This window comes from Pristis pectinata, chromosome 11, assembly GCF_009764475.1.
Source record: "Pristis pectinata isolate sPriPec2 chromosome 11, sPriPec2.1.pri, whole genome shotgun sequence".
In the NCBI taxonomy this organism is placed as follows: Eukaryota; Metazoa; Chordata; class Chondrichthyes; order Rhinopristiformes; family Pristidae; genus Pristis; species Pristis pectinata.
Genome location: NC_067415.1, coordinates 13857114 through 13884973, shown reverse-complemented (window position 1 = coordinate 13884973; position 27860 = coordinate 13857114). Strand labels below are relative to the sequence as shown.

Genomic DNA, 27860 nt, shown 5'->3' with positions numbered 1-27860 from the left:
GTAAGATGAAGATTTCCTCCCCTGAAGCATATCAGTAAACTAGGTTTTTACAATAATATGGTAATTTCTTGTCATTATTTCTAAAACAATTTGTTTATTTTTCAGATTATTAATCTGAATTTAAATTCCACAGCTGCTGCAGAAAGTCACAGAGAGAAACAATCATATGGGTGGTGGTATTTGGGGAAAGGGTAGCGGGTGTGATTGGTGAAAGTAGGGTAGTTCCGCAACCATTGCTTTATAAATATAGCTCAAGCTGCTCACTGCCAGCAAAAGGAGTTCACTTTCCCTGCCAGCAGACATCAGTCGCCGTTAATCAGGCCAATGATCAATCCCCAAGATGATTACCTCATCTCTGATTTGTTTCAATTACTCTTCACTTACTGGATGCAGGACCTCAAACCTGGGTATGCTCTGAAGGGGCAGAAGTGGCTCTTCCGCAACCTCATGCAAGTGACCATCGCTTACATAACTTCAGGTCATTCAGATTTGCAAATCTAGTCATGATGGCTCAGTTTGTCAGCCCCACCCTCACCATCAAGCCTCAAGCAAGCAAATAGGCACTGAATACCTCAGAGACCCCCCTCAGTATGAAGTGACTGGTGACAAGCAGCCTAATTTTAGAACTAATTGCATGCATGCATGGAATTTTTTATGGATCACCAAACAGAACAAAAGGATTATGAAACACCACCTTTAATTGCACCACATTAACAATGAAGTATAATGGAGAAGAGTACCAATCAATGATTAGGTTAATTAATGGTGAAGATGACAGTCTTCAACATCGTCTTAAAGTTTCAACATCAGAAAGAGTATAGTAATATTACTCATCAGTGATAATTATGTCATCTTGAAAATCCACACCTCACTGAACACTGGCCTAGATTTCAGTGCCCAAGTGTGGTCTGGAATGTTAATGTTCAGCTGTGGGTGTACACCCCTTGCTGAGTGGTTGCAACAAGACAATTTGTTTAAAACATTTAAAATTTTCCATTGTTGAATCTGGAATTGATTTTCAACAATGCCAAAAGCAGCATTAAACAGAATAGAGGGGTAACTGTAATGCAATGCCCCTGCAGGGTACTGCAACAGTGAATATGGATTAGCTACTGTTTGTGTACAAGAGAAAAGGCTTTTTTTTAAGCTTTTCTCATATTTTAAGGATACAGAAATATTTGGACACAAGTGATCAAAACCCATCTTGCTCACCTTTTACCAACCGGTAAAGGGATGATACAAAATTGTTGGCATGACTAACTAATCCTAACAATCAATCTGTCTCAAGTAGTTTATGATAGCTCCAAGCATGAGGTAATAAACCCCCCAAAGTTGGAAGGCAAGTGAAATTATAGATGCATAGCCATCAGGAGTGCTGCATACTTCTGAAATTGCGGAATTGGGTTGGATCAATCCCACCAGGATACATCAGATGCTTTCCTGAGAATGTAGTTCATATGGAGAGCTCCTACAAACTGCATTGAACTATCAGGTCACAGAAGGAGGCCATTCAAACCATTGCATTTATACCAGCTCCTAGTAGAGCAATCCCACCATTCCCATTTCCCATGGCCCTGCAAATTATTCCTTCCCAAATGCCCATCTAATTCCCTTTTGAAAGCCCTGTTTGATTCTGTTTGAGAGTGAGTTCCAGATCATTACTCTGAGTAAAAAAGTTTTCTTCACTCCCATCTTCTAACTTTTGCCCAAAACTTTGTATTTCTGTATCCAGTTGTCCTTGAACCATCTCCAAGACCATTCCCATTCCCAATAAGGGCAGGACTGAGCACACGAATGCTAAAGGTAACCATGAAACATTTGCAACAATGCTCAGCAAGAAATGCCAAATGAATGATACATCTTGGCTTTCTCCCAAGGTCACCACCATCCCAGAAGCCAGTATTCAGTCAATTTCATTTGATCCACATGATTTTAAAACACTGGATACTGCAAGTCTACGTGCAAAGAATGCGCTGCCTGGGGTGGTGGTGGAGGCTGATACGTTGGTCAAGAGATTGTTAGATAAGCATATGGAGGAATTTAAGATCGAGGGATATGTGGGAGGAAGGGGTTAGATAGTCTTGGGTGTGGTTTGAAGGTTGGCACAACATGGTGGGCCGAAGAGGCCTGTATTGTGCTGTATTGTTCTATGGTTCTATGTTCTATGGTTCTACCAGACAACATCCCAGCTGCAATACTAAAGACTTGCCCTTCAAAACTATCCGTGCCTGTCACCTAGCTATTCCAGTACCATAACAACAATGTCATCCACCTGACAATATAGAAAATTGTCCAAGTATGTCCTGTAAATAAATGGAGAAATCCAACCTGGCTAATTGCAGTCTACTCTCAACCATCGGCAGTGATGGAAGGTGTTGCAAACAGTCCTATCAAGTAGCACATCCTCATCGATGAAGCCATGTCCAATCAATGTCCAATTTAGCCACAACCACTCAACTCCAGATCTCATCATAGCGAACATGGAACAAGGAGCTGACCTCCAAAGGTGAGAAAAGAGTAATTGTCCTTGGCAGCATTTGACTGAGTGTGGCTTGGTAGCCATGGTAAAACTGAAGTCAATGACCATCAAGGGGAAAGCACTCTGACGGCTGGGGTCATAACTTACAAAAAGAAAGATTGTTGTGATTATAGAGCATAGAACAGTACAGGCCCTTCGGCCCACAATTAAACGTAATTAAAAGCCTATCAAACTAGTCCCTTCTGCCTACGTAAGTCCACATCCCTCCATTCTCTGCATATTCATGTGCCTATCAAAGAGCCTCTTAAATGTCTCTGTTGTATTTGCCTCCACTACCACCCCTGGCTGCGCATTCCAGGTGCCCATGACTCTCTACGTCAAAAACTTTCCCCGCACATCTCCTTTGAACTTCCCCCCCCCCTCACCTTAAATGCACGCCCTCTCGTATTAGACATTTCAACCCTGGGAAAAAGATACTGGCTGTCTACTCTATCTAAGACCCTCATAATCTTATAAACTTCTATCAGGTCTCCCCAAGAGACAATTATCCTAAATTTAGGACATAACTATGAAGAGTTCTTCTAGACAGTGTCCCAGGATTAATCATCTTCATTTGCTTTCTGAATGATCTTATTTCCATAATATGGTCAGGAGTGAGGATATTTGTTGATTACAGTATGTTCAGTTCAATTGGACCAGTCACATTAATAACTTGACCACCGGAGCATGTGCGTGATGAAGTACTCTCCACCTGCCCTGAGGTGTGTAGCTCCAAAAACAACACCTTTAAAGACAAAACAACCCATCTGAATCACAAGATGGCTTCTGTTTCACAGAGTATTAATGTTGCACACTTGAATTTGACCCACATTGATACCAACTAAATGCCAGCCATGGGCCATATAATCCATGTTAATGAAGTTGGATGATGGACAATTATTGACCAGGACAACATCAAGATTCCCCACTCTTCTTCACATGGTGCCCTGCAACCTTCTACATCTCGGTTTATTAACTCCTTGATTTCACTGACCAACCCTTCATCCATGCCACTGCCCAGAAAAGCATTTCTACCTTTTGTAAACTGCAATCTCCCTGTGCTTTTTAATCTTTGCCAGTATCCCACACAAGAGGTTTTCAAAAATAAACATCTATAAAAGAATTACTTGATGTGCAGTCACACTGCCTGAAAAAAAATTGAGATAATCCCAGAAATCGCTGTGGGAAGCATGGCTTTTCTTTACTAATGATGAATCACCATGATTGAATCCACAGTTGAAAGTAATATTCACACAATAAACAGTTCACAGTTGCATCACAGGACCTGTAATTGTCTTCAATTCCCTTGCACAATATGTGGAGGGAATCCTAATGGAAGCTGTGTGTGCTTGCTGTAATAACTTATAGAACTGGTGCTACTATGAATAGAGAGACTCAAGTACCAGAAAATGAAAAATATTACTGCTTTTGGCAATTTCAATAAAACGTTACTACAGTATTTAGAAAGCAGCTTAAAAGTTAAGCCTTCCTCTGAACAATGATAGATTAAACTGTCCATAGCAGAAACGTTGAATGTCTGGTCTATGCAGTCTATTAAGTGGTACGGCGACTCATCTCTTCAGGGACACAGGAGTTTGTATCTATTTCCCATGACCATATGGGGTTCTGCTGAGTACTCTGATTTTCTTCCACAGTCCAAAGACCTGCTGGTAGGCTAATGGTAATTATAGATAAGTGTCAAAAGAACCAAAGGGGAATTGGTGAGCATGTGAGAGGAAGTAAATTGCATTGTACAGGGTAATTAAGCAGCAAAGGAATGGGACTGATGAGATTCGCTGCTGGGAGTCAGCAGGAATCCAATGAGATGAATGATCTCAATAGTATCACAATGAATATGTGTAAGCTTGCAGTGTGCTTTAACGTGATGTTAACAATTGCAAAGTATGAAGTGTTGCATTTTGGTAATTTGAAGCAGGGCAGAACTTACACAGTAAATGACAGGGCCTTGGAGAGTGTGGTAGAACATGGAGAAATGGTACAAGTACATATTTCCCTGAAAATGGTGACACATGTAGACAGGGTAGTGAAGAAGGTGTTTGGTACACTTGCCTTCGTCAATGAGGGCTTTGAGTTAAAGAGTTGGGACGTCATTTTACAGATGTACAAGACATTGGCGAGACTACACTTGGAGTATTGTGTGCAGTTTTGGTCGCCCCGCTGTAGGAAGGATGTCAATAAGCTGGTGAGGGCGCAGAAAAGATTCACAAGGGTGTTGCCAGGACTGGAGGGCTTGAGTTATAAGAAGAGACTGGATAGGCTGAGGCTGTTTTCCCTGGAGTGTAGGAGGCTGAGGGGTGACCTTATAGTTATATATACTCATGAGAGCATAGATAAGGTGAATGGTCACAGTCTTTTTCCCAGGGAAGGGGAGTCTAAAGCTAGGGAACACAGGTTTAACATGAGAGGGGAAAGATTTCAAAGGGCCTGAGGGATGACCTTTTCCATACAGAGGGTGGTGAGTATGTGGAACGAACTGTCAGAGGAAGTAGTAGAGGTGGGTACAATTGGATCGTTTAAAAGACATTTAGACAGGTACATGGATAAGAAAGGTTTAGAGGGATATGGGCCAAACCCAGGCAAATGGGACTAGCTCAGGTAGGTACCTTGGTTGGCATGGATAAGTTGGATTGAAGGGCCTGTTTCCATGCTGTATAACTCAATGACACTATGATTCTATGTGACAGTGAAACAACTGTCAACATTGTCCCCTCACTGCCACATCTCCAGAGGAAAATCAACTTTCTTGGTCTTTTCACAACACAAGTAATATGGTGCCCTTACTCCAACTGATTAATCTGGGATCCTCTCAGAGAATGACTTCCTTTAACCTCACAACCTGGAAATGGACAATCAGAAGCAATGACGTCTGATGGTCCTTTCCAGGTTTGTGTCCTGCTGGTTTAGTCATGGTGTGCACTCTGCCATTCTCTTCTCCATAGATATAGGATTTAGAAGTGGTGAAGGTTGTTGAAAAGGTAGAAATGTCAACCATCCCTTCCAGCTATCTCCCCTCTATCATTCAGTCCAGATGAAGGTTCTCAACCCAAGAAATGTCGACCGTCCATTTCCCTCCACAGATGCTGCCTGACTGAGTTCCTCCAGCAGTTTGTTTTTCACTCCAGATTCCAGCATCTGCAATCTCTTGTGTGTCCTCATATTCCCATTTGTTAATCACTGCTTCCAGTTCATCCGCCTCATTTGTCAGACTCTATGCATTAACAAGCTGCAATCCAGCCTTACAGTCACGCTAGTGTAGTGGTTAGCGTAATGCTATTACAGCGCCAGCGACCCGGGTTCAATTCTGGCCATTGTCTGTAAGGAGTTTGTACGTTCTCCCCGTGTCTGCGTGGGTTTCCTCCTGTTGCTCTGGTTTCCTCCCACAATCCAAAGACGTATGGGTTAGGAAGCTGTGGGCATGCTATGTTGGCGCCATAAGTGTGGCGACACTTGTGGGCTGCCCCGAGAACACTATGCAAAAGATGCATTTCACTGTGTGTTTCAATATACATGTGACTAATAAGGCTATCTTATCTTATCTCATGTGTTTAGAGGCTGTTTTCCTTCTATGTTTGTCTGTTCTTCTACTATTCTTATTAGATGGACTATGACCTCACAATCTACCTTGTTGTGACCTTGCACCTTATTGCACTGCACTTTCTCTGTAGCTGTGACACTTTACTCTGTACTGTTATTGTTTTTACCTGTACGACATCAATGCACTCTGTACTAACTCAATGTAATTGCACTGTGTAATGAATTGACCTGTACGTTCGGCGTGAAAGACAAGCTTTTCACTGTACTTTGGTACAAGTGACAATAATAAACCAATACCAATTACTATTCTGTTGTACATCCCCCATGCCTATTGGAATGGCTTAGTTTACCTTCTGTATTTGTCTGCCCTCAGCCCCAACTATATTCCTACTCTTGTGTCCCATTCCCCTACCAAATTAGTTTAAACCCTCCCAACTGCTCTGGCACCCTTCCCCCCACCCCCCGACAACTCACATCCTCCCCACCTCATGAGGATGTTGGACATTCCAGTTCAGGTGCAATCCATCTGGCTTGTACAGGTTAAACCTTCGACGGAAGCAGCGTCAGTGATCAAGGTATCTAAAGCCTTCCTTCCTGCAGCCACATATCTATCTGACCTGAACTTCTGCAAGGTTCTTCAAATGAAGCCTGTGGGTGGAGCTTAGAAACAAAACGTGGGGTAATCACTTTGCTGTGAGTGTACTACAGGCCTCCAAATCGTTAGCGAGAAATAGAGCAGCAGATATATAGGCCAATCACAGAGAAATGTAAAAATAATAGGGTCATAATAGTAGGAGATTTCAACTTCCCGAATATTAAATGGGATCACATACACATTAAAACCTCAGAGAGGGTGCAGTTTTTAGAGTAGGACAAGGATAGCTTGAGGAGCCAATGCATATATGGTCCTACTAGAGAAGAGGCGATAATAGATCTAAATTTGTAGCTGGGCAAGTAGACAGTATGACAATGGGAGCATATAGAGGAGAGAGTGACCATAACTCTGTAAATTTTTAAATTGTTATGGAGAAGGATAAGGAAATTAAGGTCCTGAACAGGCATGGTAGTGCAGCGGTCAGCGTAACGTTATTGCAGCGCCAGTGACCTGGGTTCAATTCCGGCCATTGTCTGTAAGGAGTTTGTATGTTCTCCACGTGTCTGCAGGGGTTTCCTCCTGGTGCTCCAGTGTCCTCCCACAGTTGGCGCCAGAAGCGTGGTGACACTTGCGGGCTGCCCCCCAGAACACTCTATGCAAAAGATGTATTTCACTGTGTGTTTCAATTTAATGTGACTAATAAAGAGATCTTATCTTATCTTCAATATAATAATGACCAAGTGCAGGAAAATGGGATTAATATACATAGATACTTGATGCCAGCATTGCCACGGTGAGACAAAGGGCCTGTTTCTGTGCTGTATGACTCTATGGCTCTTTGTTTCCATTCAAAAATATTGTATCTGCCTGTAGAGACAGGACCATCCAAGAGGAAATATCCTTATTTATGGATTCATGTCTGCAGATGTTGGGCAAGAAGTTACAAGAATCTGAAGACCATGCACAAGCAGATGACAAAGAGGAAGTCGGGGATTTGGGAGGTGGTCCAGAGGGCTGTAGAAGTACAATCCTGTGTTCATTCAAAAGAGAGATTGATAGGATCTCTTCTACCTTCTCACTTCTACCTTCTTGGAGAAGAGACAGGAGCTTGAAAGCCTGGACAACCAGACCCAAGAACAGCTTCTTCCCCACTGCTATAAGGTTTCTGAACCAATCACCTCTTTCACATCCCCTTTTGGTGATGCTGCCACATTCTTGAACCCCTAATTCTATCTCTTCCGTTATTGTCACTTTAGTGGGGTTTTTTTGTACTACTTCAGATTGCACTACTATACTTTGCACTATTCTGTTACTTTGCACTCATCGCTGTATTTATTATTACCATGTACACTTTACAGTGTGAGCTTCATGCGAGCAATGAATTTTACTGCAGCCTGGTGTATGTGACAATAAACTAATCTGAATCGGAGGATTCTGGATATTAAGGTGATCACTGGCTAAGGACGGCTCGCCAAGGACATCTTCAAGAGGCGGTGCGTCAAGAAGGTGGCATCCATCATTAAGGACCTCACCACCCAGGACATGCCCTCCTCTCATTACCACCATTGGGGAGGAGATACAGGAGCCTGAAGACCCACACTCAACATTTCAGGAACAGCTTCTTCCCCTCTGCTATCAGACAGTCCATAAACTCATGAACACTACCTCGTTATTCCTCTTTTGCACTATTTATTTATTTTTGTAACTTATAGTAACTTTTATGTCTTGCACTTTAATGCTGCCGCAAAACAACAAATTTCATGACATATTCTGATTCTCATTCTGACAGTGCAAGAAATGGCACTGAGTTAGAAGAGCAGCCATGATATTGATGAAATGCAGAGCAGGCTCAAAGGGGAGATGCCCTCCTCCTGTTCCTAATTCTTAAGGTCTTATGTGGTGGAAACTTCCCGATCTAATAACACTGGGTGGAAGAACCTTATTTCACCTTTGTTCTTCCAGTAGGAATCTTAAATCTCCACAGAGGGAATTCTCTCCAATTGACAGCTGAGGAGACCATGTCTCTGACCCATCCAGATGCCCTTGTCAGTGGTCTCCAGACCTGGAGTTAAAGGTCAAACAAATTGAACCAAATGCTATTTTTACCCACCACAAGCTAGCAAATAACAGTGGAACCCCAGTGATAACCTGCAAGAAACCTTTAAAACGTGAAGTGTTTCTGCACATTTTTCAAATAATTCATCTGTCCTGCACCATGTGAACAGACCTAAAGGCTTCTAACCAGTTCAGTTGGATTAGGTTCAAGCTTTAGAGTCATAGACTTTTACAGCTCTTCGGCCCAACTCATCCATGCCAACCAAGATGTTTATCCCAGCTGGTCCCATATGCCTGCATTTGGCCCATATCCCTCTAAACTTTTTCTATCCATGTACCTGTCTATTAAACATTGCAATTGTACCTGCCTCTAGAGCTTCTTCTAGCAAACATCTTTCTGTAAACATCATTCGAAACTCTGCTATCTGTGTTATAACATGTACCAAGTTTTAGTTACCCATCACCCCTGTGCTTATGATCTGGTTAAGCAATGACTCAGTTTTAAAATTCTCACCTTTATTTTCAAATCCTACTTACCTCTCAAAATCTCTCCATCTTCTTCCAGCCCTATGCCCTCAAGGATATCTCCAGTTCTGCTCTCTATCCCTGAATGTAGTTACTGCCCTACTGACTGCTGTGGCTTCAATTGCCAAGACCGTGAGGTCTGGAATTCACTTATTTTGGAATTCCCTTATTTTAATTTCCCTGTCTCTGCCTCATTTTCTTCCTTTAAGGCTGTCCTATGAGCCTGTGAAAATCAAATTAGAGCCAGAAGTAGGCCACTCAGCCCCTCAAGCTTGTTCTGCCATTTAATAAGATATAAATGATCTGACTGTAACATCAACTCCACATTCCCCTGCACCCACAGCAACATTTTGCTCATCAAGAATCTATTTAGTTCTGCTTAAAAATATTCAGAGACCCTGCTTTCACCTCTTCTTGTTCCAAAGACTCATTACCCTCTGAATGAAACTACCTCTTTGCCCAAGCCTTTGGGCATCTATGTTAACCGAGCCAAAAAGCCTGTAGATTTGGCAAGAGTCTCACCTGTAACATTGCAGTCTCCATCCTCCTGCCACTTGGAGACTGAGATAAGAAAGGGAATACTCTAAGTCCCAAAATTTGACTTGTCATTAAGGGAGAAAATAGGACAGGGAGAAAAGCAACATTGTTGAAAACTTCAAATCAAACTTTCACATTTTCTCTGCCTTTTTATTACGTCAACCCTTCCTTTTCTTTGCAACATTTTTAGGTCTCAAGGAAACCAAGATCTACAGACAACATAACATAGCAACTTGCAGCACAGGAGGAGGGCAATTGGGCCTATCACATCCATGCTGGCCTTCCAATTAAGCTGTCCAATTTTCTCTTTATTTCTCCGCATAACTACAATTTCATCCCATTAAATTTTATCCAATCTCCCAGGGAGGATTTTCCAGCATGTAAAACGTATTGTCAGATCAATAGATTACTTCAGTAATATGCTACTTCTGCCCATCCTTAGTAATCTACTTCAATGTTTTCATTCACTCTCCAGCTGTCTACAGCTTACTTGCTGGAATGTACACTGAGTTTGCACATTCTTGCAACAGCAACAACTTCCATTTATATAGTGCCTTTACCATAATAAAATGGACAAAAAAATTGAAACTGAGGTCATTTAATGAGACATCAAGGTAGTTGATCAGAGGGTTGTTCAGAGATGGGCCTTAAAGAATTAAGAAAAGGGGCAAAAAATATTTAATTAATTTTTTAAACCAGAGATGAATGACTGTTTATGCACAAACATGGAGAATTTGATTCAGATTCAGACTTACCTAAGAACGGGTTCTTCCCCACTGCGATCAGACTTCTGAACCAATGATCTCTTTCACATCCCCTTTGCGGTGGTGCTGCCATATTCTTGGACTCTTAATTCTACCTCTCTCAGTTATTCCATTATTGTCACTTTAGCATTTCATTTTGTATTACTTAAGATTGCACGACAATCTTTGCACCATTCTGTTGTTTTGTGCTTGTTACTGTATTTATTGTTGTATTTATTATTACCATGTACACTGTTTACTCTGTGAGCTTCACGCAAGCAAGGAACTTCATTGCACCCTGATGTATATGACAATAAACCAATCAGAATCAGAATCTGAATCTGACTCTAATTACCAGAATCATTTGCAAGAAAGCCGGAAGATCTGTTGCCCATCAGCTCCAGCAACCTGGGTTCAATCCTGACCTTGGGTGCTGTTTTGGTGGTGTTTGCACGTTCTCCATATGAACGCTCAGGTTTCTCTGGTTTCCTTCCACATCCCAAAGGCAGACAGGTTAATTTGCTGTTATAAATTGCCAGTAGGTGTGTAGGTGAGTGGCAGAATCTGGGGCGGAGTTGACGCGGGAAAATAAAATAGGATTAGAGCAAATGGATGCTTGAGGACCAATTTGAACTCAATGGGCCAAAGGGCTTCTTTCTGTACTGTGTGACTCTAACACAATTGGGTCATTCTGGTGTTTGTGCTCCAACAAGCCTTTTCCTTTTGCAACATACCCTATCAGCATAACATTCCATTGCCCTTGTAGTTCCCCAGCAAATTCATCCCTGCCATTTGCCTCCATCAATCCAAGTTCCAGATTCAGCACTTTCTCCTAAATTCCAAAGTAAAAACAGAAAATGTTCCCCGCATGTTCTGTTTTCATTTAGGACTTCAGAAGAAAGCAGCATCTATGGAAAGAAGAAACAGAGTTAACAATTCAAGTCAAAGATCCTTTGTCTGAGCAGGGAAAGAAGAATTCCTTATTGGATATTGGGCAGTAAGTGTGACACATACTTGCCTAGAAATGAGATCGTGTGATGCTCTTTAGTATGGAACTATGGAACTGAAAATGTGCTTGCACTTTATTTGTCTACCTGCATTGCACTTTCTCTGTAACTGTAACACTATATTCTGCATTATTATTGCATTTCCTTTTGTACTACCTTGAAGTACTTATGTTTGGAATAATCTGTCTGGATGGCATGCAAAACAAAGCTTTTCACTGTATCTCGGTACACGTGACAATAATAAGCCAATTACCAATTACTTAACAAGATAATGATAATGACAAGGACATGATAACAACCACTTTCCAGTCATTTCACATTGCTCTGGAATCAAACCGTGGATTTCACACTTGTCATAGACTTGTCATAGAATGATGCAGGCCAAAAACAGGCCCTTCAGCCCAACATGTCCATGCTAACCATCAAGTACCTATCTATACTAATTCCATTTACCAGCACTCGGTCTGTAGCCTGCTTTGCCATAGTGATCCAAATGCTTGTCCAGATGTTTCTTAAAGTTGTTAGAGTCTTGTTGGATTTGGTTGTCATGAAGGGATGTATATTACTTTACAACTAAATATTAATACTTTAAATGCAAAAGATTTACTGCAATATCTTTTAATGTAGTTAATTGGTTGATAACTTCCTATTTTCTCTCTCCCCTTTTCTTAAATAGTGGGATTACATTTGCAACATTCCAATCTGTGGGAGCCATTCCAGTAACTGTGGAATTTTGGAGGTTAACAATGAGAACATTTACTAACTCCACATCCTCCTCTTTTTAAAACCCAGATCTGGGGATTTATCAACTTTTATCCCCTTTAATTTTCTATCATAGCTTAGGCAATCTTTATACCTTGGTAGTTTGCTTAATTCTGATCTAGGAACCAGGTTTTGGAGTGAAATGAAATACTTTATAAGTTTCTAAAAATTATTATGATCACTCTTCCCCACAGGCATCTTAACTTACAGATCAATTAACCATTTCTAATTACAGAATATGACAAAAAAGTAGCCTGAGTGTTGGTTTGCCAATCGAGCAAACCATCTCTTGTACAGTCCATGAATGTAAGCCCCCTCAATATCTCCTCCTCCCCAACCCTCCCCGTCTATAACCATGTTGAGGGGTGGAGTCTCATCCACTCCCCTTGTGGTACACTTCCATCTCTAAGTGTGTTGCATAAAATGCTGTCATGTAACATTATGTAACATTACTTTTCAAGGATTGCAATGGAAATTAGATCCCCTAAACAACCATTGAAGGATAACCCTGTGATAACTTGGTCTCCATAGCACAGGGCCTGATTGGGAACACACAGATCTCCATACTTGCCTTGTGTGCTTCAGGTCCTCTACCAGCACAACCAAGAACACCTCCTCCCAAACCCTTCAATCGAGCCTGGTTCTAACTCCACTCTGCCCCAGCATCAATCCCGTATGCCCTTCCCCTGATTCCCCCAATAGTTCTGATCCCTCAATAAGCCCATTGACACTCCAGTTTCACCCATGACCCTCCAATACACCAATCTCAAACCATTCCTCCTCCCCACAACTCTGTCAATTTATGCGTCATTTGCAAACTTACTAATCAGTCCACTTACATTTTCATCCAAATCATTTATATATATTACAAACAACAGAGGTCCCAGCATCGATCCTTGTGGAACACCACTGATTGCAGACGTCCAGTCAGAAAATACTGCTCCACCACTACCCTCTGTCTTCTATGACCAAGCTAATTTCAACTTACCAAATCACTGTGGATTCCATGTCACAATTCTTCTGAACCAACCTATCGTGAGGGATCTTGTCAAATGCTTTACTAAATTCCATGTAGACAAAATCCACTGTCCTACCTGTTATGTTTGTTCTTCATCAAGAGACAAACTTCGCGTGGGTTTACATAATAACACACTACCCTCATCAATCATCTTTCTCACTGGCTCAAAAAACTAAATCAAATTTGTGAGACAGGACCTCCCCTGCACAAAGTCACACCAACTTTCTCTTATAAGTCCCTGCTTTTCCAAATATTATCACTAAGAATCTTCTCCAGTAATTTCCCTATGATTGATGTAAGGCTCACCGGCCTATAATTTCCTGGATTATCCCTGTTACCCTTCTTAAAAAAAAGGAACATTGGATGTTCTGGGACCTCACCTGTGACTAAAGAGGCTGAAGTGGCTAAAGATCTCTGACAAGGCCCAGCAATCTCCTCCCTTGTTTCCCTCAATATCCCGGGATAGATTCCATCAGGCCCTGGTGATTTATGCTCCTTAATGTTCTTCAAAACACCAAAACTTCTCCTTCTTAATATATACATGCCATAAAATATCAACATACCCCTCCCTGATCTCACAATTATTGGGAGCACTCTTTTGGCCACTTTCAAAGTTCTAGACCACCATGAGTAGAGGGAAGAGCAAGGGATGGACAAGAGATAGAGCAATGAAGAAGTAGGGGAGGTGACCAAAGGGTTTGAGAAGGGAAAGAACTAGGGAAGGGGAGGGAGAAGGACCAGGAGAGAGAATTGAAGGGAAAAGATAGAGAGGGAAGGGAGGGAGGGAAAAAAAGAGTGAGACAGTTAAGAAGGAGATTGAGAGGAAAGAATGTGAGGGAGAAATGGAGAGGGAAGTAAAGCAGAAAGAGGGTGCTTCCAAAAAGACTGACCTACCCAAGAAAGTGCTACTTACCTTTCAGTAAGGTGGTTCATGGATTCCAAGCAATCTTTTTGCAAAAAAGAGCCAAATTGTTAAAAATGAAGGATAAAATTTCTAAAAACTGAATCTATTAGAAGTTAAACTTCTAAACTGCATCATCTACCCATTAATAGATAGATCACAGCACCTATGTACTGTGACCTATCTATTAATGGACAGATGATATACTTCAGAAGTATTATCTGTGGATGATACTTCTAAAGGCAGTAATCACAGTTTGTAGAAATGACAAGGTTGTGCTAAAATGGGAAGAGACCAGAACCAGCCATTCCCTGAGGAGAAGGAAATATCCCAGGGGAAGCAATCAAAAGCTTGTCAAAAGGGAAAAGCTGATATAATTAATGTTTCTACTTCAGAAGAATAGCCAAATCTCATCAGAAATAAGGGAGAAACTGGAACTCCCTGCCCAAACAGCTCTACTTGCTTGGTCAATTTTAGGTCTGAAATTGGAAGATTTTTTGTTAGATAAGAGTGCCAAGAAATATAATACAGAGTTGAGTTAATAAAATTGAGGTGCAGATCTGCCATGAATTCCAGAATAGCTTGTAGGGACTGAATTGCCCCAGAACTGTTCCTATGACTCAAGGAGTATGAACAGTCCTATAAATGTAGTCTTCTTAAATAATACTGTGGACATTAAACAATAATGTCATGACTAGCAGGTGTGTGGAAGAAGTGTGCCTGGGATCAGTGCCGGGTATGTGGACATAGTGTGCTGAGGAAAGGGGCTAAGTGTACCGATGGTAGTCGAGAGCCAATATGTATCTAGGATTGGGAATGGTGGCTGTGGTGTGGCAGGGAACATGGGTAGGTGTGCCCTGAGAGGGAAGGGACTGTAGGGGCTGAAGGAAGATGGTCTGTGGCAAAGTGGGAGGAGGTCAGAGTGGGAGAGGTGGGGGTAGGAAACTCTAAAATGCAGAAAGGTGATGTTAGACATTAATGATTCCTCCCCATAACTCTCCCTATAAACACACACGTACACACACACACAAGCCATACTGATCATGAACTATTATCCTGAAACTTACTCTTTTGTTCACATTCTTTGCTTCATTTCTATTATCAAATCTTCAATACATATTTATATGATACCTGAGCACAGGAGCCAAATTTTTGAAAAAGAATCTCTTGGATGGCAGCTTACGAAATTCTTTTTGTAAATCCAGTGGTCCACCTTTAACTAAACAGCCGAATGTTGCCTCAAAATATATTTCTGTTACAAGGACAGCCTTGATAGGCTGGGATTGTTTCCTATGGAGTGGAGGAGGCAGAGGAGAGACAATACAAAATTATGAGGGGTTCAGAAGGGGTAGGTAGGAAGAAACTTTACCCCATAACAGATGTGCCAAAAACCAGAGGGCATAGGTTTAAGGTAAGGAGGTCTAGAGGGGATCTGAGGAAGAATTGTTTCACTGAGAGGGTGGTTGGAATCTGGAACGCACTGCCTGAGGGGTTGGTGGAGGCAGAGTCTCTTATATTTAACAAGTATCTAGAAGAGTTCTTGAATCATCAAGGGCTAGAAGGCTACAGGGCACATGCTGGATCAGTATGGACAGGTACCTCATGGTTGGCATGGCCATGGTGAGCCAAAGCGTCTGTGCTCATCACGCTACCGTTCTATGAATCAATAAAGCTGCACTATTAAATGCATGTAGCTATGCCTAGCTAAATGGATGTAAATTTTACGTGTTCATTTTGTAGTTTCTGATACATAACCTATTTAGTACTGGTTACATTGCCAATAGTGCATCTTTTGCCTGCAAGATCTGGCTACTAAGAACTCACAATTGCACTGTGTGCTTATAGAAGTTGGAATTGGAATTTGTCACAAACCAGCAACAAAAGAAACACACTGAGCATGATTCAGTGTTAAAAACTATTTTATTAATCACTACTTATGATAATACGTAAAATAAAAGTAAAAAAAAATGTTAGTATGTTAGAATTCAAGAATGTTAAACCTCGAACGTTAACCCCAAAACTAAACTCGTCGTGTGTGTGTGTGGCAAAGTCCCAAACTTCCAGTTCCGGAATGGTTCTTAAAGTTCAGTTCCGCAAGCCATAAGGTGAAACATGAGCAAGGGCTTCTTCAACAACCACCGTTGTCTGAAGATAAGACGTAGATGTAGAAAAACAGAGAGAGAGTACATACGAAATCCAAATGTTCCACGATGGAACCCAAACGACACTCCAGTGTTTACTCGGTAGTGACTTCCTCACCCCGAAAAGCATCCGAACCGTGGTTGTCCACACACAAATACCTGTTTCCTGCTACAGGTCAGCAACAAAGTGAACTCCACTGGATTACTTCCAACTTCCATACATGGGTTTCAGTGGCAAACACAGTTATTGTTTCTCATCCATCGATAGAGAAAACAAGCAGGCTGGTGTCTCTCTCCCTTCTCTCTCTCTCTTCTTCTTCTTCTTCAACGTCATTACGTCCTTTATCTTCTATTGACGTAAGCACGCCCCACACACACATACACACACACTCTCTATCTTAAAGGGACTTTCACTGAGTCCGTAACACCTCCCACCTAAAAAAAAATTTTCCCCAAGAAAAATTTAACCGCGCATACAGTTAGTAATGTTAATAATTATCATGCTACACAACTACAGACTATCAGATTAGTACAGATACATGTTTCCCATTTAACATCGGGAAAGACAATCAGCAATCACATTATCTTTGCCTTTAATGTGAGTTATTATGAGATCAAACTCTTGCAAAATTAAACTCCAGTTTAACAGCCTTCTGTTCTTGTTTTTGACTCGGCTCAGAAACACCAATGGGTTATGATCTGTATACACAGTCAATGGTTGCTGAGCGGTGCAAACATATACACTGAAATGTTGCAAGGCTAAAACAAGCGACAGTAATTCTTTCTCTATGGTGGAATAATTCTTTTGATGCTCATTAAATTTCTTTGAAAAGTAAGCTACAGGATGGTCAATATCATCAAGGTCACCCTTCTGCAACAACACAGCTCCTGCAGCTTCATCACTGGCATCTACTGCTAATGAAAATGGCTTTTCAAAGTCAGGTGTTTTGAGCACAGGATGGTAGCATAAAATGGCTTTCAGCTTCTCAAATGCTTCTTGACAAGAATCTGTCCAAACAAACTTTACTCCCTTCTTCAGAAGATTAGTTAGGGGAAGAGCAATATCAGCAAAATTTTTACAAAATTTTCGGTAATATCCAACCATTCCCAAAAATCTTCTAACAGTCCTCGTACCTGTGGGAATAGGGAACTCAGATATTGCTTGAACTTTTGCCTGAACAGGAGCTTGCTTGCCTTGACCTACAACATAACCAAGATACGTCACAGTGGCATGGCCAAATTCACTTTTAGCCAAGTTAACTGTAAGGTTAGCCTTGGAAAGTCTTTCAAACAACCTTTCTAACGCAGAGATGTGATCTTCCCAAGTATCATTCCCAGTCACTAAGTCGTCAATGTAGGCATCCGTATGTTTTAACCCATGAATCACTGAATTAATCATTCTTTGAAATGTTGCCGGAGCATTTTTCATTCCAAATGGCAAAACATTGTATTCATACAATCCAGAAGGGGTTACAAAGGCTGAAATCTCCCTTCCTCTATCTGTTAATGGAACACACCAGTACCCTTTTAATAGGTCAATCTTTGTAAGAAATTTTGCCTTTCCCACTCTATCTATGCAATCATCCACCCTAGGAATAGGGTAAGCATCTGACTTTGTTACAGCATTCACTTTCCTGTAATCTGTGCAAAATCTAACAGTTCCATCAGGTTTAGGTACAATAACACAGGGCAAACTCCAATTTGAAGTAGAATGTCTAATAATATCATTTTCCAACATGTATTTTATTTCCTGATCAACAAGTTTACTTTTTTCCACATTCATTCGATATGGGTGTTGTTTGATTGGTTTTGCATCCCCAACATCAACATCATGGGTAATTATCGATGTTCTGTTTGGAACATCTGGGAACAGATTTTTAAATTTTAAAATTAATTCTCTCATCTGTTGTTTTTGTGAAACTTGTAAATGGTCCAACTTCGTTTCAAGGTTCTCCAGGATATTTTGGTTTTTTAGTTTCGATGGAACAATATTTGGTCTAAATTGGCCTTCCTCAACATCAACATCAGGCATTCTAGAAACAACCTTTACATCATCCACCAAGGCCACAACTGAATCCCTCTCATAATAAGGTTTTAGCATGTTTACATGACAGAGTTGTGTTTTCTTGCGTCTATCTGGTGTTTTGATTATATATGTTAGATCAGTCACTCGAGATTCAATAACATAGGGTCCAGAAAAACGAGCTTGCAAGGGATTATTTTGGCTAGGGAAAAATACCAACACCTTTTGCCCCACTGCGAATGTCCTAGGCCGAGCACGTCTATCAAAATATGTCTTCATTCTTATCTGGCTTGTTTTCAAATTTTCTCTCGCTAGCTGGCAGACTCTCTCCAACCGAGTTTTAAATTTTTGGACATAGTCCAACAGACTCAAGTGAACTTCCTCATTAACCCATTGCTCTCTCAACAACTCCAAAGGTCCTCTCACCTGATGTCCAAACACAAGCTCAAACGGACTAAATCCGATTGACTCCTGGATCGATTCTCTAACGGCAAACAAAAGTAAATGGATACCTTCGTCCCAATCCTTGGTGTTTTCAAAGCAATAAGTCTTCAGCATATTTTTGAGAGTAGAATGAAATCTCTCCAGAGCTCCTTGAGATTCTGGGTGATATGCAGATGATACAATCTGCTTTGCTCCCAGCTCATAGACTATTTGTTGAAAAATTTTTGACATAAAATTACTACCTTGATCAGATTGGATTTCTTTTGGCAAACCAAACAAGGTAAAAAATTTTACAAGAGCCTTTGACACCGTCTTGGCCTTAATATTTCTAAGGGGTATTGCCTCTGGAAATCTAGAAGTGGCACACATGATGGTTAACAAATACTGATTTCCAGTCTTAGACTTTGGTAAGGGGCCAACACAGTCCACAATCACCTTCGAAAAGGGTTCACCAAAAGCAGGAATTGGTTTCAAAGGAGCCACAGGGGGTTTTTGATTTGGTTTACCTACCATCTGACATGTGTGGCAGGTTCGACAAAACATCACCACATCTTTTCTCAAACCAGGCCAATAGAATTGTTTCAAGATCTTCCCTACAGTTTTATTCACACCAAAATGACCACCCAAAGGCATACTATGGGCCAGGTTTAAAATCTCATCCCTATAAACTTTTGGAACAACAACCTGATGAATAACTTCCCATTCCTCAGTAACAGGAACATGAGGAGGTCTCCATTTCCTCATTAACACTCCATTTTTGACATAGTATCCAGTTGGCACCTTTTCAATCTCCTCACATGAGAGAGCTTTTTCTTTCAATTCTGTCAACTCAGGGTCCTTTGTCTGTTCCACCATAAAATCCTTCCTCGACAAAGACAAATCTTTAAATTCAGGCTCACTGTAAGGATGTTGATCCTCCAGTGAAGACAGAAAAGTCTCAGATAAGGCATCAAAATTTTCTTCCTGTTTAGGACTGTCACAAGGAACTACATCAGACTGCACCGGACTGTCTGTCTTGGCTAATTCTTTAGCTCTAGCTCGAGTCACTGCACATGATGGGTAAACATCTGAATCATCCTCAGACTCATCAATCCTTGGTTTGGTTGTTAACCGTACCACAGGATCACTTTCTCCATTTGCAAGGTCATTTCCCAATAACAAAGAAACTCCTTCCACTGGCAAACTAGGTCTTATCCCTATCTCGACTGGTCCTTCTACGAACTTTGACTTTAAAATCACCCTGTGAAAAGGGACAGACATGGTCTCACCTGTAACGCCTCGTACTAGATTTACTTCACCAGTGTCACTTTCTTCACCAAAATTTAAAACACTGTCCAGCAAGAGAGATTGACTAGCCCCAGTATCTCTAAGAATTTTCACTGGCACCTGGGGTGACTCATCATTCAGTGAAACAAAACCCTCTGATACATACGAACGGAATTCTTTTCTCACCTCCTCCAACTTTTCCGCTTTTCCCTCTTGCAAGGACTGATCTTTAACAGCATCCCCTAAAGCTTTTTGATTTTTAATTGCCTGAAAGCAAGCATTGGGCACAGCTTCCTTCTTTTTCTTCAAAAGGGCACAATTAGATATCACATGGCCAGGTTTCCTACAGTAATAACAAGTATGCTCAACAGGTTTCTCCAGCACTGGCTTCTTTTCATCCTTTCCTTTTTGATTACCTCCCAATTTAATCTCCAGTTTACCTGGATTGTCCCTGTAACTCTTTTGAAAGGTTTTCGGTTGTCCCCATTTGGATTTATGGGTTAAAGCATAATCATCTGCCAACCTAGCAGTTTCTTGTAAAATTTCCACTGCCTTTTCATTTAAATATGTTGTTAATTCAACTGGAACACATCTTTTAAAGTCTTCCACCAGTATCAATTCTGTCAATTTATCGTAATCCCCATCTACATTTTTAGCCAGGCACCATCGTTCAAAACATATTCTCTTTCCATTGGCAAATTCCATATAAGTCTGATCTGCAGATTTCCTCAAGTCTCTGAATTTTTGTCTATAAGCCTCAGGGACCAATTCATAGGCCTTCAAAATAGCTTGTTTTACCTTGGTATAATCAGCTGCATCCTCAACAGACAAAGCAGAATAAGCTTTTTGAGCTTTACCTTTAATCACACTCTGTACCATAAGAGCCCATCCTTTCCTTGGCCAGTTTGAACTCACAGCAACCTTTTCAAAATGTTGGAAATACTGATCAACCTGATCTTCTTCAAACGGAGGGACTAATCGAACCTCCCTGCTGGCTGAAAAACCATCATCAGAATCAGATTCCGAACTCCTACGCTTCATTTGTAACTCATGCTGCCTCTTTTTCTCCTCGTTATCCAGCTCCATCTTCTTCAATTCCATCTGCTTCATTGCTAGATCAGCCTCTATCTTCATCTGAGTTAGCTTTTGTTCGGCCTCTAATTTATTTTGTTCTCGTTCAGCCTCTATCTTTAACTGGGTTTGCTCTCGTTCAACTTCTAATTTCCTTTGTTCTCGTTCAGTCTCTATCTTTAACTGGGTTTGCTCTCGTTCAGCTTCTAATTTCCTTTGTTCTCGTTCAGCCTCTATCTTTGCCAGCTGCACCTGTGCCTCAGAAATTGCTATTTCACTGCCAGGAAACTGTTTTAACACTTCCTTCTCAAACACCTTCTTTTCCACATAATGGCCAGCTATCAGTCTCTGAATATCTGCCTTTCTCATAGACTGCTTTACTTCTGTAAGGTTTAACTTTGTAGCAATCTTTATCAGATCATCCTTTTTCGCCACCTCCAATCCCTTTTGGGTTGGTGACTCCAAAAATGCCTTAATATCCATTGCTGCTGGTTTCCACACACACAAGCCAATTAAAAAGAATTTATCAGACCTCCCTCAAAAATCTTTGGATTGAATCCCAAACGAATCTCGTCAATCTGGGGAATGATCCCAGATGACACTCGTTAATCTTTGGATTGGATCCTGGACGAATCTCGTTAACCTTGGGAACTATCCCGGACGAGCCCCCAATTTTGTCACAAACCAGCAACAAAAGAAACACACTGAGCATGATTCAGTGTTAAAAACTATTTTATTAATCACTACTTATGATAATACGTAAAATAAAAGTAAAAAAAAATGTTAGTATGTTAGAATTCAAGAATGTTAAACCTCGAACGTTAACCCCAAAACTAAACTCGTCGTGTGTGTGTGTGGCAAAGTCCCAAACTTCCAGTTCCGGAATGGTTCTTAAAGTTCAGTTCCGCAAGCCATAAGGTGAAACATGAGCAAGGGCATGAGCATGAGCATGTGACAATAATAAACCGTTTGCAAGCGCAAACGGTTTATTATTGTCACATGTACCAAGGTACAGTGAAAAACTTGGTTTTGCAAGCCATCCATACAGATCATTTCAAAACATAAGTACATTGAGGTAGTACAAGGGAAAAGCAATAACACGCAGCAGGATATAGTGTTACAGTTACAGAAAAGAACATTGTTAGTAATTCTTAAAGTCTTAGAATTTAGATTGAAAAGAGTTGAACGATTATAAAAGATAAAATGAATAGATCTGCTGGGAGCAGCTTGCAAAGAGTTGCCACACTCCTGCACCATCTTGTCCCCAATTATTAATAGTCCGGATTGACCTTTCCTGCAGCCAATCAAAAGGTTCCACAGAAAATTGGCAGATATCTGCATATTCAGCTTATCTCAGACCCTTATGTTTGTGTGGTCAAACGCAGAGGTCCACTGAGAGCTGGAGGATAGGTTGAGTGAGCTAGGGCTTTTCTCTTTGGAGAGGAGGAGGATGTGAGGTGACTTGATAGAGGTGCACAAGATGATAAGAGGCATAGATCGAGTAGACAGTCAGAGACTTTTTCCCAGTGTGACAATGCCTAACATGAGAGGACATAATTTTAAAGTGATTGGAGGAAAGTATAAGGGTGATGTCAGGGAAAAGTTTTTTTTTTACACAGAGAGTGGTGAGTGCATGAAACGCACTGCCGGCAAAGTTTGTGGGGGCAGGTACATTAGGGACATTTAAGAGACTCTTAGATAGACACATGAATGATAGAGAAATAGGGGGCTATGTGGGAGGGAAGGGTTAGATGGATCTTAGAGCAGGATAAAATATCGGCACAACATTGTGGGCCGAAGGACCTGTACTGTGCTGTAGTGTTCTATGTAAGATGCCTGGCATCTAACCACCCACTCGATCACTGTATTCACCACTCTTCCAGTGGCAGAGCATTGACGTGCTGAGCCAAGAGGCTGAATGCCTTTGGCTTTACGCTCACAATGGACGCCACAAGGACCTTGTCCCCATCTCCTTGAGTGTGGAGCTGTGTCCCTGGGGGATAAGAAAGTAAGCGGACGTAGAGAGGATGTTTCCATTAGTAGAAGAGTCTAGGATCTGAGGGCATGGCCTCAGAATAAAGGGATGTCCCTTTAAAACTGAGATAAGGAGGAATTTCTTCAGCTAGAGGGTGATGAATCTGTGAAATTTGTTGCCTCAGAGAGCTGTGGAGGCCAAGACATTGGGTGTATTTAAGGCAGAGATTGATTAGTTCTTGATTAGTAAGTGGGGTAATGGTTATGGGAGAAGGCGGGAGAATGGAATTGAAAAAATAACCAGCCTCGATTAAATGGCAGAACAGACTCGATGGGCCGAATGGCCTAGTTCTGCTCCTATATCTTATAGTCTTATGGTTTATTTATTCTAATACTTTTAATTATTTGTTATTTTAATGTGTTCATTAATTTTTTTTGATTATCAAAATCTATGTGAACAATTTTTAAGTATCTCCAGCTGTCAGACACATCAAAAATGGTTTCAAAGGCCTTTGACAACAGTGTTCTGGGAGCTGGGTCTCAGAATCTGATGGCTGAGGCCTGATCAAAGTCTACAGGCTGCCCTGCCTCAAGAGACAGCTCTTGGGTACACTTGGCCACAATCTGTATCCAGAACAATTTATTCCTGCTGTGTTGGTTTTGGGTGGCAAATTAAGGCAGTGGGCTGGATTCAGGTCAATCCAGCCCAATATAATTTATTCTTTTCAAATGTTTTATGAACTTTAAACAGAACATGGGGAATAAATTCCAACCCTGTTCTCTGATGTATACACATTAGTAAATCTGATACTGCTTGATTAACATTCCTAACATCATTTTGGGATTTTCCCTACCTTAAACCTAAATGATGTAATGACCTTTGAAAACATAGAATCCACATGACTCATCTCGCAACAGCTTCTTTTTCAGATATTATTGATCCAAAATAATTTTTAAAAGAAGTCCTAACATCAGGCCACATATTTACCAAGTATTGGAATTAACCTTTGCAGTGCTCTAATTCCTTGTGTTTAACTATGCCATGCTTTCAAATAAATGCAATGCTGATTTCATTCCTGGAGTGATGCACTGGAGATGTTATTGAAACCGGTCTGTATAAGATAACTAAGGTCAGTAGATGTAGCAGTGTCAGGTGACACATGCGTGCGTATGTGTGCTGTGGTTAATGTGGGGTATTTGTGTTGGTGTGGGTTTTGATCTTTACATGGTTTTATTCTTGAAATGGGTGTGTGTATGGATTTGGGGAAGAGTACGGATGTGAATAGGTCTCGGGCTGAGTAATAATTTTTCGATGCATAAATTTAGATTATATGATTGAAATGACCTCTCCAAGCCAATATATCAAACAATGCCATCAGTGCTACTGTTTCAAAGGATTTAATGTAAATTAAAATAAGATAAGATCTCTTTATTAGCCACATGTACATCGAAACACACAGTGAAATGCATCTTTTGCACAGAGTGTTCTGGGGGCAGCCCGCAAGTGTCTCCACGCTTCCGGCGCCAACATAGCATGCCCACAACTTCCTAACCTGTACGTCCTTGGAATGTGGGAGGAAACCGGAGCACCCGGAGGAAGCCCATGCAGTCACGGGGAGAACGTACAAACTCCTTACAGACAGCGACCAGAATTGAACCCAGGTCTCTGGCACTGTAAAGCATTATGCTAACCACTACACTACCGTGCCTTTCCAAGTCCAATTGATATTTTATCTATTCATCTTCCATGATTAGTGCATTACTGACTAGACCAGCATGTATTGCCCATTCCTCATTGCAGTTGGGAAGTTGGTAGTGAATCCCCTTCCTGAACTGCCACAGTCCTTCTGACGAAGGTACTCCCACTGCGATGTAGGGTAAAGAGATCCAGGAATTAGATCCAGTTACAGAGCAGGACCAAGGTTATATTTCCAAGTCAGTATGGGGTGCGACTTAGACAGGAAACTGCAGGCAGTGGCATTCCCATGAATCTGCTGTCCTTGTACATCTTAGTGGAAGAGTCATAGAGCCACACAGCATGGAAACAGGCCCTTCGCTCCAACTGGTCCATGCCGACCAAGACTCCCACCTAAGCTCGACCCATTTGCATGAGAGCTTGTGGGTTTGGGAGGTGCTGTTGGAGTAGCATTTTTTGATGGTGCACACTGCAGCCACTGTGCACCAGTGAAGAAGGCAATAAAAATGCTTAATGCTGTTGATGGGATGCCAATCAAGTGAGCTGCTTTGTCCTGAACGGTGTGTGCCACAGTATCAAATGTCTGAGAACAAGTTCAGAATCAGAATCAGGTTTATTATCACTGACATATGTCATGAAATTTGTTGCGGCAGCATTATAGTGCCAGCAGGAGTGTATGTTCATCTTGATTTCCACCAGCTTTGGCAGTTGAATTGGTAGGAGCCCAGTTACGCTGATTCTTATTTCAAATATTCAGGCACATTTGTTTTAACGCAGGGATAGAAATCATTGAAAAACCAAACACCCCAATCAGACACACTCCTGATTGGGCAAGTAACCCTGCCACTCAGACACCACAGTAAGCAGGTAAAGACATTATCAAGGTATTAGTAGAAATTTACAGAAACTGTTGCAGTATGTTTCTCAACATCAAGCCCTAATGATGTCATCTTAACAGTGTAAAAGATAAAGGAAATTGCCTTTCAACCAAAGGTCCACCTTACGGAAAAAATGGCAAGTGAAACCACAGTAAAAGTTCTAATATATATTCCTAAACATTTGTTTTCCTTCACTAAATATTAATGATCATGGAATCAAACTCACCCCTCCTGCTTGGTGACAGGGCTAACTTCCTCACAGTGCAGGGCGCATTGTTCATGTGCCACAGTTCCATTCAGGTAGTGTCTCTGCTCTGCTTTTGGACTCTGGACCATCTCACAAAACTCCTCCAGAAGCTTCAACTCCCCTAAGCCCCTGGACTCAACCAATGGCTTGATGTGCCCATTTAAATTCCTTTGAGGAGGGTCCATCTTCTGTGCAAGTTCCACCTCAATTTGGTTTTTGCTGTCCAGGTACATCATCTTTTTAATTGCGATCGACGTTTCTGAAAAGGAAAAAAATGAATGTCAGTCTCAACTTACTCATATATTGTCCAGTGAATCAAGATAAAAAGGCTTATTCAAAATAAGTAGAGATGAATGGAAACTTTGACTAGGTTAATGTCTGGCTAGCCACCAACAATTATCCCACTGACCCATCACACAAGACTGCTATCTCAGCCAAACGCCACCAACCCCCAATCCTTAACACATCCCCGGTCCTGTTCATATCAGGTCCTTGATATCTAGCTGGATTCAACCACCAAGGCTCAACATTAAAGCATTAGGCCCACAAGTAAAACAAACATTGGTGCATCGCCTATAATGCGTACAACAGTTTCTAGTTTCATACAGTTTACCGCAACAATGCTTTAAATATGACTACACTGACATCTTGTGGCAATAACAAGTATTGCTGCGATGAACTGTTCATAGAACGTAGAACAGTACAGCACAGGAACAGGCCCTTCAGTCCATGATCTCTGCGCCAAACATGATGCCAAATTAAACTAATTCCTTCTGCCTGCACATGATCCATATCCCTCCATTCCCTGCATAATACTGTGCCAATATAAAAGCTAGTTCCAGTTATTTCATCAATTCAAACCAAGAAATTGCGTTGCACCATATTTTTGCATCCAGTTTTAACTTTATCCAGCTCAGACCACACTGACGATTATTTCCAGGTGAAATCAAGCCAAGTGCAAAATTGAACCTGGCACTCCTTGCAACCATTCATGTCAACAGGTCTGATGTTTTCCTGATGTCAGGCGTGCAGCAAATGATGTCATTGTTCATGCAAGCCCCACTTTCACCCTTACCAACATAAATTGGAGAAAAAGGCTGCAACCTAAGACTGGAACTGTGTCTGCAGAACCAGGGGAGAATCATGCTACATTATTGCTTTTTTCATTGTTTAAAACAATGCTTCTGAAAACGGGAGACCTGACTGAGCAGTGTCAGAAGTGACAGCAGACTGCTCAAACACCTTCCAAGGTCCACAGATTGTGCTACAACTAATTGGTAAATTGGTTTATTATTGTCACATGTACGGAAGTACAGTGAAAGACTTTGTTTTGCATGCCATCCATACAGATCATTTCACCGCATCAGTGCATTGAGGTAGTACAAGAGGAAAGCAATAACAGAATGCAGTATATACCGTTACAGAGAAAGTGTTGTGCAGGCAGACAATAAGGTGCAAGGCCATGACAACACAGGTTATGAGGTCAAGAGTCCACCTTATCATACATAAGGTCTGTTCAATAGTCTAATAACAGCAGGATAGAAGCTGTCCTTAAGTCTGATGGTACGTGCTTTCAGACTTTTGTATCTTCTGCCCAGTGGAAGGGCAGAGAAGAGAGAATGTCTGGGGTGGGAGGCGTCTTTGATTAAACAGTACTAACCACGAACAATGTTTTTTTTACCCCAGTATTTAGCCATTGAGATCTTTGTTCAATGGTTGACTCAGTAGTGACATGGCCTCATTCCAATGTTGGAGGTGTTGTATGACCATGCCTAGTCATTCAAGTTATGCTAACAACCTTGCAACAGTAGGTAAAGAGCTCAAGAAAATAGGAGCAGAAGTAGGCCACCTGGTCCCTCAAGCCTGCCCCATCACTCAATATGATCATGGCTAATCTGCTCCAG

General features: G+C 41.3%; 1 protein-coding gene across 1 annotated transcript in view; it reads right to left on the bottom strand.

Annotated features, from left to right (window-relative positions):
• oca2 (oculocutaneous albinism II) overlaps positions 1 to 27653 on the bottom strand; it is a 328581-nt gene extending 300928 nt beyond the window's left edge. The window contains exons 1-2 of the mRNA XM_052026515.1: positions 27617 to 27653; positions 25936 to 26215 (exon numbers count right to left, since the gene is read on the bottom strand). Coding sequence (XP_051882475.1) covers positions 25936 to 26215; positions 27617 to 27653 — 317 coding nt within the window. The remainder of the gene's footprint in view (positions 1 to 25935; positions 26216 to 27616) is intronic.
• Between the last annotated feature and the right edge of the window lie 207 nt (positions 27654 to 27860).